We start from the raw sequence: 11,428 nt of genomic DNA on the forward strand, positions 1-11,428 counted from the left end.
CTCGGCGTGTGGAGCTCTCGCGAGACGGCCCGCCGTCGAGACCGGGGCGCGGGGCTGGGGGAAGGGCCGGTCGCCCGGAGCTTTTCCGGCCGTTCCCGCTCTCGGCCTTGCCGGCAGGCGCTCGGGGGATAAATGGTTTGTCCTTCCCCGCCAGCTTCCTTTGCGCTCTCAGTAGGAAGTGACCACGCGGAGGGGAGGGGAGGGTAACCGGACGGGAGAGGGGCTGAAGGGCTGCCCCCCTCCCTGAGGTGCGGATGGGGGCCTTGGAAAGGTGTTCTCTAACTGCGGTCTTTTTGTCCGCAGAGAACATGGCGGCCCAGAGGGAATGGAACCCGATGGTGTCATCGAGGTAAGAAATGGGTGTGGATTTTGAAGCTGTGCACAGGTGATGTTGGTCATCCTATTTATTCCGGCTTAAATGTTTGTTTTTTATAGAGCAACTGGAATGAGATTGTTGATAACTTTGACGATATGAATTTAAAGGAGTCTCTTCTCCGGGGCATCTATGCTTATGGTTTTGAGAAGCCTTCAGCTATTCAGCAGAGAGCTATTATTCCTTGTATTAAAGGTAAAAGAATTCGTTGGCACTTGATCACAGCGAAGCATTGTTTTACATAGACCTGCATTATAAAAGGGCAAATAGTCTGGGGGACTAGTACCTACCTACTTGTATTCCTTAAAGTGAAATGATGGCAATCATCTTTCGGGACTGACCTGAAATGAAGAGAATACTCATTGCTGATCACTTGATTATTTGGGCATATTTCATGTTCCAAATGGAATACATAGTGTAAACTAGAAGTGACGGTTTGATGTGGGATCGGTAAATATGTATCCTACTTTTTTTAGGATATGATGTGATTGCTCAAGCTCAGTCAGGTACTGGCAAGACAGCCACATTTGCTATTTCCATCCTGCAACAGTTGGAGATTGAGTTCAAGGAGACCCAAGCACTAGTATTGGCCCCCACCAGAGAACTGGCACAACAGGTATTGATAGTGTAGTTAAAAAAAAAACTGCTTGCGTGTTGCATAGGTTTCAGGTTTCACAACTGAAGAATTCAAGAGTATAAATTGGTCTTATCAGAAACCTCCTTTTAACTGTCCATGCATGCAGGGAGTTTGTTAAAAGTTAAATAGGAACTGGGTGTGCAAGTATGGTTTGCAGGGTTATATAACAGATGGAGAAACTAAAGTTTTCTGGTCAGGGTGGACTAGATCTGGTCTCAATTTTAAGTTTGAATGCAGTTGTGCAACATGAAAACTGCAGTGACATGTTACTAGTTTGTGATGCATCTTTTTGCATGATATGTTTTCAAGACTCACTGCTAATACAGGCTTTGAAGTACACATTGCTAATAAAACTGTAGGCTTTATTGAGGTCAATGTCACTGCCCTTTGGGGAAAATTAATGTAGCAATGATTTGTTGTAGCTGTAATTGCAGAGCGTGGCCCACTATTTATGGCTCCCTACACAATGAAGAATAAAGGACATGTTTTTAGTTCTTCATCTAGCAGGCACCTGGGACAATAGGATCCCAAATTTGACAAGGCACAAGACATTGCAAGGGAATTATACCTCCAAGCAGTTAGATCAGTCTTCATTTTGAGCTTGGAAGTATAGTTAAGTGCTATGCATGCATAAAAGTTGTGTGTAGAATACATATTTGCCATTATGCTTTGGAAGTTTAGTCACAATCTGTAATTCTGTTGGATAATTAAGGCTTTTGCCTTTTAGATCCAAAAGGTCATTCTGGCACTTGGAGACTATATGGGAGCAACTTGTCATGCCTGCATTGGTGGAACCAATGTTCGCAATGAAATGCAAAAACTGCAGGCCGAAGCACCACATATTGTTGTTGGTACACCAGGGAGAGTGTTTGATATGCTAAACAGAAGATATCTTTGTAAGTGTTGCTGTCAATTGAGCATAAATGTTTTTACTATAATAATTTTAAAATTTAGGGATGATAGTATGATTTTCTTTTTTTAACAGCTCCAAAATGGATCAAAATGTTTGTTTTGGATGAAGCAGATGAAATGTTGAGCCGGGGATTTAAGGATCAAATCTATGAGATTTTCCAAAAATTAAATACAAGTATTCAGGTGAGCTTTATTTCACCCCCTCCAATAGCTGGAGGTCAGGTTTTTAATGCAGGAACTGTTACAATACAACTGAAGTGTTTTATTGTCGTTCCCCCTGCTTAAAGCAATTGATGCATAACTATCTCTGTCTAGCACAATTCCATAGCTAGGCAGAGACGCTTGGCCTCAAACATGGTTTTTTGAGTATTGTAAAAGTTCAGCTAACTACTTGTGTGATAACATCGGGTTTTTTTGTTTTTCTTAAGGTTGTGTTGCTTTCTGCCACCATGCCAACTGATGTGTTGGAGGTGACCAAAAAATTTATGAGAGATCCAATTCGAATTCTGGTGAAAAAGGAAGAATTGACCCTTGAAGGAATCAAACAGTTTTATATTAATGTTGAAAGAGAGGTAACTTGTCTAATTACTAAACATAAAAAATGTAGCCAGATTTTTTACCTTCTTGTATAAGCACTGTGCTAAAATTGCAGAAACTAGGATCACATCTTGGTTTTTGTAATAATGCTAGCAGAGTACACACAAGAAGAAAAGTAACTGCACTAGATGATAAAGACTGGGGTGGACCTCTTTCTTAATGTCCAGTGTCCTTTGTCTTAAAATTTGGTGCAACATGTCTTCTGATCAGCCTAACAGCGAATTTTTATTTATTGTAAGTTGGAAACAAAATTTTAATGACTTAACTTTTTCTTGGAAATATTGTAGGAATGGAAGTTGGACACACTTTGTGACTTATATGAGACACTGACAATTACACAGGCCGTTATTTTTCTCAATACAAGGCGCAAAGTGGACTGGCTCACTGAGAAAATGCATGCCAGGGACTTCACAGTTTCTGCTCTGGTAAGAGGTGTTCTACTCTAGTAGTGGTAATTACAATGTCTTCTCTTATTAAAGCAGGATTCAGACTACAATATAGCTGTTAAGTGCTGTGTTGTCGTTCCCCCTGCTCAAAATAAAGTTGTTTCTTAACTATACCTGTCTGCTAGACTCCTGTAGCAGCCAGGGACGCTTGGTCTCATACATAATTGTTAAAATAAATATTGACAGACTGGTGATTCTTGAATGAAGGTTTGTTAATTTGCAGCATGGTGACATGGACCAGAAGGAAAGAGATGTTATCATGAGGGAATTCCGATCAGGGTCAAGCCGTGTTCTGATCACTACTGACTTGTTGGTAAGTAAATCTTAACTGCTCACTTTGATTTACCAAAAGTTTTATTTTGGGTGAAGGTTTTTTAATAACCTTTACCAACTTAGGCTCTTTGGGAGAATAAAGACCACACTCCACAGTGGACTATATCATTAAACATATAGCCCATTACTATTTTGTGGCCTACATTACGTCTCTAGTTTTAATCAATTAGAATTTTAATACCATACCATTGTATTTCAGGCTCGTGGGATTGATGTGCAACAAGTGTCATTGGTTATAAACTATGATCTACCTACCAATCGTGAAAACTATATTCACAGGTGAGTAGATGGGACCTTGATTGTTACTGTATTGGTAAAATGAGCTCATGTATTTTCTACTGATTAATTTATCTGGAAGGTAACTTCAAGTCAGGGAATTGATTCAGTAGACAGTGTCAAATTGGTAAGATGAAATTAAAAATTGTACTTGGGAACATTGGTCATGCCGTGGGAAAACAATTGCAAACATTGCCAAAATTGTGGCCTTTCATACCTATGGATTAGATTGTTTTAGTTTAGATCTGTTGGTCTTAGATTATTTTTGAGCTTTATTTTTTGTGATGCTCTTGTGTGTTCATGTGCTTTCTTGGTGATGATAGTTGGGATTTTCTTGGTGTTGTCTGGTAGCAATTTGAGCGGTCCCTGGCTTAGTTATAGTGGCTTTATCCCTAAATAAATTGAATTGTACTTTGTTATATGATGTAAAAAAAGACTTTTTAAAAAATACAGGAGTCGATAGCAGCAGTTGATGACGAGATGGCACTCAGAAACGGCGTTGACGTAATTTAGGACGTGGAATCATAAGCGAAACAGCACACTGTTTGAATAAAGAGCGAGTCGGTATTTATATTTGTTTTTCTTTTGTCAATGATTATTTTATATTTTAAGTTGCTCCAGCCAAGGCATTTTGGTATATTAGCCTATTAGGTGGTTTTATATTGTCTGGTTTCTATCAGGAAGGTAGAAAGTTGCTTTGGAGTTAAAACACGTTTGAGTAATTTGAGTTACAACGTGTGAAACTGAGCAAAAAGCAGTGATGAGTTTGGGTTACCATACCAAATACTTGTTTTCCCACTGGAAAAAGTTGTAAGTTTAGACAATAGTTAACCGTGCAGCATTTGTATTTACAGTTTACAGTTCCAGAAGTGCGCCGATATGGATTATATAACTGTTCTTTTTTGCTTCATCCCGGTGTGTTTATATCTGTCCCAGGCTGACTTCTGCTCTTGGCTGGCCCACTTTGGTATGGGCTTTTTTTTTTAAATTTCACTATCCCAAACACAATACTGTCATCTGCTTTAAAAATAACAATGCTCAAGGCATCTGATAAAATCTCATTTTGCAGCCAGACAAGCTTTGAATCCTTTTGGCACTAACTGCAAAGGAAGATTTTTTTCCCTCTAGATATTGATTAGCAGATAGTGCTCCAATTAGAAGCACGAACTATAACCTTGATAAGTAAACAGCAGCTGATGGTTAACAAGTGGATCATCATGTTCAGTAACTCATGCATTGTTAGAAGTAACATTCTAATTGCTGTTTTCTTTTCTTACACAGAATTGGCAGAGGGGGTCGATTTGGGAGGAAAGGTGTGGCTATAAACTTTGTTACTGAAGAAGACAAGAGGATTCTTCGTGACATTGAGACTTTCTACAATACTACAGTGGAGGAAATGCCAATGAATGTGGCTGACCTTATTTAATTCCCGGGATGAGATAGTTTTGAATGCAGTGCTCGCTGTTGCTGACTAGGCGATCACAACGTGCATTGTGCTTCTTTCTTTGGGAATATTTGAATCTTGTCTCAATGCTCATAACGGATCAGAAATACAGATTTTGATAGCAAAGCGACTTTAGTCGTGAGCTCTTGTGAGGAGAGTCATTGGCTTTATCCTCTAGAGTTAGACTGTTGGGGTTGGGTACAAAAGATGGGGTCTGTAAAATCTTTTTTTCTTAGAAATTTATTTCCTAGTTATGTAGAAATGGTTGTATTAGATGTTCTCTATCATTTAATAATGTACTTGTGGACTTTTTTTTTTTTTAGGAAGCATTTGAATGCATTTTGTTTGGTATTGTATTTATTCAATAAAGTATTTAATTAGTGCTAAGTGTGAACTGGACCCTGTTGCTACGCCCCAGCAAGCAATCATATCCTAGGTAGGGTTAAACCCCCAGTAAAATTGCCATATTGCACATGTCTTAATGAAGTTTGAATGTTAAATAAATTGTATATTCACTTTAAAGGTGCTTTCATTATTTTATTGTAAAACAGTATGAATTGAATATGGTTTTAACAATTCTGGGTTAACTGTTGCATCACAGTGGCACAGAGGCTAATCAATTGCAGATGTTCATCAGCACCATCTGCTAAACACTTGTCAACATCCTACAAGAAAAAGGAAAGGTTAGATAATTGTCCCTTTTAGGTAGAAGTATTTTGCTGAAATGTGCAAAGGTGCCTACTTACAGCAAGTTTTTCTGTAATAATGGACTTTTGTTTATCAGAAAGAGCATCATTTTCTACAACTACATCATGAAGTTGATTTACAAGCTGAGTTGCTGCATGACCTTCATCTATTAAGTCCTGTTAACAAAATTACATGGTGTCAACATTTTTCTCTTCCCCAAAGTTAGTAAAGTAACTTAAACTTTTACCTTTACCACAGCTTCTAGCTTGTCAAAAGAGCCACTCTGACATGCAGCAAATACTCCATCAACTGTCTCAACTGGTATTACCTAAAAAGATAATTTGGGGGGGAAGGGAGTTTGGACATAACTGCCAAGCCTGTGCCCACTCCCTTCTGTTTCATGTTTGGTTGCTTCACTGTGTAAAAGGACATTTCCTAACAAATGACATAAAGCTGACTAGATAAGTCAATCTAGAGTTGAAAAGGCAAGGAACTGGAAAAGGGTCTTCTCTCAATTCTGAGCTGACAGGTGATCCAGAAAAGTACTGGACCTGAAATTTAAATATGCTCTCCAGGTGGCTATGCCAATACATTAGTCCAGTCACTACAGTGCAATAAGGGTGATACATTAAGTTTGGACTTAGTGGCTTCAACAGTGGCCAATATCCTAGTGGTTGTCATTCCTCAAAGCAGTGGTTAAAGTAATTTTAAGTACCCAGAAAAAAGGGACTAATGCTGTTTAATTATGGTATGAAAATGCAATAAAGCCTGAAAGGAGTATTCAAAGACCAGTGTGGCCCTCTATTTCCTTTAACAAAAGATTTAAAGTTGAAAATGCATGTGCCTTTATTATATGACCCTTTGTCAGAATAGACTACATTTATAAGGAAAGACATCAGGGGGATGGATATTGGAGGTATGCGATATCTGTACTAGTTTCAACAATAAAGATCCCTGCAGCATTCTGATACTCCCAGGTTATTCACTTAGTACTGTTCGCAGTACTTGGCACATGCTATAGACTAAATGTAACCCCCTCCCCAATTTATGTTGAAAAAAAAAATCCCTAAAATATTTGGAGGTAGGCCTTTGGGAGGTGATGGGGTGATGAGGGTGAAGCCCTCATGAATGGGATTAGTGTCATAAAAGGGCCCGGGGAGCTCCCTTCTGCCATAGGAAGATGCAGGCCATCTATGAATTAGGAGTCCAAGAACTAGAAAGTGGGTCCTTACCACATGGAATCTGGGCACCTTGACCTTGGACTTCCCAGACTCCAAAGTTATTAAATGAATTTCTGGAGTTTGGAAGCCACTCAGTCTGGTATTTTGTTAAAGCACCCTGAGTGGACTAAGCACATAACAAAGCATTCTATACATACTTGTTAGGTGAAAATTCTCTAAAAGCTGCCTAAAAGAATTTCAGAATAACTAATGCTCTTACCCCAGCAATGTCTGTGATCACTTTATCTGTGACCTCCTTCCCACCTGTTAATCTAGTAGCACTTTGAAGAAATGTAATGGCTTTTCTTAAATCTCCTTCTGATACTTGAACAAGACAAGACAGTCCCTGAAAAGAAAAAAAAGTTTTTGTGTGTTTTTTTTTACCTATAATGACCAGTTAGTTTTTTGATCTTAAAGTGAAAAGCACTATATTTTAGCCAAGAGTTACTGGGAAGAAATGAAATTTATTTCTATTTTTGAGGGAATATTATTAGTCCTATAGTTGCAGAATTCATGGAGACCGCCTCAGTCCAATGGAAGGATAGAGATCTCTTGCCTTTGAAAGTTGCAGACAGATGTTTGATACTTTTTTGATTACATAAAGAAAATTCAAGCCAAGACCGGTTTGGCTCAGTGGATAGAGCGTCGGCCTGCGGACTGAGGGGTCCCAGGTTCGATTCCGGTCTAGGGCATGTGCTTGGGCTGCGGGCACATCGCCGGTGGGAGATGTGCAGGAGGCAGCTGATCGATGTTTCTCTCTCATCGAAGTTTCTGGCTCTCTATCTCCCTTCCTCTCTGTGGAAAAATCAATAAAATATATTTAAAAAAAAAATTCAAATTATGGTTAAATTCTGTTATAATGAATAACAGGCCTATATATTCTATCACTGTACCAGAATTTCATACCGAATAAGTTTTTGAAGTGGAGTTATTAGCTAGGAGACTAAAATCTTGTCATTATAGAGAGTTGTTGCTGCAGAATTTGCATTATATGTATGAAATCTGCCCCAGTTTTGGGTCTCTCAAATACTAATAGATAATAAATTACTAATAGTAACCGAAAGACTAAATCTGTAATTCCTAGACATTACAATTGTTCATTTAGCTTAATTTTGCCTGAAGAATTGGCATCAGAAATTGAAGCAACACACATGACTCCTTTCAGGGCCTCTTCATATGCATTCATCAACGTAACTAGTACAAGAACTAATAATTAATACTTACCTCATTGCTTATTTTGACATGTTCTTTATCAGCAATGTCTAGTAATCGTTGCTGTTGAATTTTATCTGACAGAGGTTTGAAGCGGAATTTAGAACATCTGGAGGTCAGAGGTTCAATTATTCTGTAAAATATAGGAAAAAAACAAGTCAGTGTCTAAAAAGGATTTCCTCCAAAGAACTCATTTTTATCAAGATTTGATGAAGGAGATATTAATGTAGCCTTGAAACATTTTTTTTTCTCCTTAACTGAGGGTTAGTAAAATAAGGCTGCCTAGCATCTATCTTTAAGGCAATATACATACCGACTGACATAGTTACAGATGAGACAGAATCGGGTGGTTTTAGATTCTTTCTCCATGGTACGTCTTAACGCTGCCTGAGCAGCTGAGGTCATAGAATCTGCTTCATCCAGAATCACAATCTTAAAAGGAGGACATGGCTTCCCACTGATTCAGAGAAATACATAGGAGTAATAATTCACCTATCATCGTTACAATCTAATTTATAACATACTCATCCTCCCAAAGAAAAGTCTCATGCCCAAGAGGAGTTACTCCTCTTCTCTCCCAACTCTCTCGGCCACAGGCAACCATGATCTCTACTTTCTATCTCCAAAACTGCCTATTCTGGACACCTCTCTATATAAAAGCCTAAGTGACTGTCTGACCCGTAGCTCTGACGCACAATGATCACCAGGGGGCAGAAGCTCAACGTAGGAGCTGCCAAGTTGCAGTGACTTGGCAGCTGTGGCTCTTGGATGATGCACCTGGAAATAGAGAGGAGGAAGACCAATTCCCCAGATGCCTCAGGAGCCCTCAGGGGATGTCAGAAAGCCGGTTTCAGCCTGATCCCCACAGGCCAGGCCAAGGGACCCCACCAGTGCTCGAATCCGTGCACTGGGCCTCTAGTTTCATATAAATGGAATCATAGGATGTCAATCTAACATGTTGTCTTTTATGATTGACTTCTTTCACTTAACATAATATTTTCAAGGTTCATCCCTATTGCAGTGCTATTCATTCCTTTTAAATAATACGGCAAATGGATATACTGCATTTTATTTTGTCCATTCATTTGTTGATGGGTATTTGGGTCGTTTCCATGTTTTGACCATTATGAGTAATCCTGTTATGAACATTTGTGTACATGTTTTGAATAGACATGTTTTCATTTCTTGTGGATATATACCTAGGAGTAGAATTATGGGTCATGTGGTAAATCTATGTTTAACTTTTAGCCAAACTTTTCAAAGTGGCTGAATCTTTTTACTTTACAACCAGCAATGTATAAGGGTTCCAATTTCTCCACATCCTTGCCAATACTTACTATGTTCTGTATTTTTAATTATAGCCATCTTAGTGATTGGAAAGTGGCATCTCATCATGGTTTTGAATGGCATTTCTCTAATGGATAATGATGTGGATGATGTTTTCATGTGTTTATTAGCCATTTGTGTATCTTCTTTGAAGTAATGTTGATTCATATACCTTGCCCATTTTAAAATTAGGTTGTCTTTTTATTATTGAGTTGTAAGAGTTCTTCATATATTCTTGATATAAGTGCCTTATCAGATACGATTTATATGCATTGTCAATTCAAGGTGGATATCAAAAATTAGTCATTCATTTCCTATAAATTCTTAATGTGTGCTCTGATATAAATTTAAATATATGCCAGGGACCAAAAATTTAATCTTGAAACTTTGCCACCTGAGGAGTATAAGTAGTTGGCTAAACATCCCTGTTTAATTTAGGGCAGTCCTATTTAATTATTAATAACTGGAGGCCCGACGCACGAAATTCGTGCAAGATTAGGCCTTCCTTCTCCCAACTGCTAGCCCTGGCTTCCCTCTGGCACCCGGGACCCAGGCTTCCCTCTGGCTGCCAGCAGGCACCCGGGATCTGGGCTTCCCTCAAGCTACTGGCAGGTACCCAGGACCCAGGCTTCCCTCGCAGCCCCGGCTTCATCCAGAAGGACTGAAGGATGTCTGGAAGGACCTCTGGTCTAATTAGCATATTATGCTTTTATTATTATAGATACCTCCTTTTTCATTTTAAAGGAATCCCAGTTTAGACAAGAACTTATATGGTCACCCTACTATGAAATATACACTGAAGCTTAAGATAGTTGACTTTTTAAAAATAACACAATAGCAGAAGTCAGGATTTTTGTTATGCATGCACACCCAACTATCACATTTTAATTAATAAATACTCCTTAGACAAAATATCAGTGGAAAACCCTTGACAGCTAAACAAAATTAATTATAATGGGAAGTTTATTTCTGGCTTTAAAAATATGATCCAACATGAAAAAAGTTGTAAATTTGGCAGAAATATGTATTTTAAACAACACAATGACATGGTATGGAGAAGAGAAACTTACTCTGAACGACTTCCTGATACAGTTAATTGAGCAAAATTCTTCACTTTCTCTCTAACTACTTGTATTCCACGTTCATCAGATGCATTTAACTCAAGAACTCTTAATCGAAAAAGTTCATGCCTATGTAAAAATGAAGCAAATATGAAATGTCATAGAGCATGTAAGTAACTGAGGTTTAACCACATTTTAACATTTGCACATCTTGCAGTAGTTTAAAATCCACCTACTAAACAATATGGACAGAAGGTACACAATTGCTTCTGTATTTTCTCTTTTGCAGAGACATACAGTTAACATTTCGGCTTTCTTCCATGCTTTTTAAAAAATATAGGTAAATGATATCACATAATATATAAAATTTTAAATCAATTTTCCACTTTGTATTATATCATAATCATCTTGCCATCTTGCAACCAATCAAAATACTATTTTTATAGCTATGAGAAGCTCCCGAAATGCCATTTTAATAGCTATATGACATTTCATCTTATGACTGTACCACAATTTACTTATTTGACATCCTTCTATTGTTAGACGTTTATTTTTAAGTATGTTGCAATTTTAAATAATGCTGCAATACAGTACATTTTGAATTATTTCCATAGGGTAGCTTGCTATAAGTAAAATTACTAGATTAAAACATGAATGGTTATTTTAAAGTGAGTTTATTTATTATATTTGTATTGATATCAGAGAGGAAGGGGGAGAGAAACATTAATGATGAGAGAGAACCATGGATTGGCTACCTCCTGCACACCCCCTACTGGGGACCAAGCCCCCATCCTGGGCATGTGCCCTTCACTGGACTCGAACCCAGGACCCTTCAGTCTGCAGGCTGACACTATCCAATGAGCCAAACCGCTAGGGCTTAACGTGAGTTTTTAAGAAAATTATT

At 38.3% G+C, this 11,428-nt stretch overlaps 2 protein-coding genes across 7 annotated transcripts in view; one reads left to right on the forward strand and one right to left on the reverse strand.

Moving 5' to 3' along the window:
- The window catches only part of EIF4A2 (eukaryotic translation initiation factor 4A2), a 5,851-nt gene extending 524 nt beyond the window's left edge, over positions 1-5,327 (forward strand). Inside the window, exons 2-12 of one of the 3 annotated variants that reach the window (XR_435769.2) lie at positions 304-349; positions 436-568; positions 850-989; positions 1,738-1,906; positions 1,996-2,105; positions 2,351-2,494; positions 2,807-2,944; positions 3,189-3,278; positions 3,498-3,577; positions 4,028-4,138; positions 4,856-4,918. Coding sequence is in view for 1 of the 3 variants with exons in the window: in XM_006765844.2 (XP_006765907.1) it covers positions 304-349; positions 436-568; positions 850-989; positions 1,738-1,906; positions 1,996-2,105; positions 2,351-2,494; positions 2,807-2,944; positions 3,189-3,278; positions 3,498-3,577; positions 4,856-5,000 (1,195 nt within the window). In the remaining 2 variants the exon portion in view is untranslated. Of the gene's footprint in view, positions 1-303; positions 350-435; positions 569-849; positions 990-1,737; positions 1,907-1,995; positions 2,106-2,350; positions 2,495-2,806; positions 2,945-3,188; positions 3,279-3,497; positions 3,578-4,027; positions 4,139-4,855 lie in introns of all 3 variants that reach the window. The other 2 variants (XR_435770.2, XM_006765844.2) reach the window with 2 other exon arrangements.
- RFC4 (replication factor C subunit 4) overlaps positions 5,327-11,428 on the reverse strand; it is a 15,513-nt gene continuing 9,411 nt past the window's right edge. For 3 of the 4 annotated variants that reach the window (XM_006765845.2, XM_015565368.1, XM_015565370.1), the window contains 7 exons: positions 10,534-10,653; positions 8,451-8,594; positions 8,150-8,270; positions 7,146-7,271; positions 5,953-6,033; positions 5,765-5,881; positions 5,327-5,683 (listed from right to left, as the gene is read on the reverse strand). In XM_006765845.2, coding sequence (XP_006765908.1) covers positions 5,588-5,683; positions 5,765-5,881; positions 5,953-6,033; positions 7,146-7,271; positions 8,150-8,270; positions 8,451-8,594; positions 10,534-10,653 — 805 coding nt within the window. In that variant the 3' untranslated portion in view covers positions 5,327-5,587. The remainder of the gene's footprint in view (positions 5,684-5,764; positions 5,882-5,952; positions 6,034-7,145; positions 7,272-8,149; positions 8,271-8,450; positions 8,595-10,533; positions 10,654-11,428) is intronic. The other variant, XM_015565369.1, reaches the window with a different exon arrangement.

Source organism: Myotis davidii, unplaced genomic scaffold, assembly GCF_000327345.1.
Source record: "Myotis davidii unplaced genomic scaffold, ASM32734v1 scaffold41, whole genome shotgun sequence".
NCBI lineage: Eukaryota > Metazoa > Chordata > Mammalia > Chiroptera > Vespertilionidae > Myotis > Myotis davidii.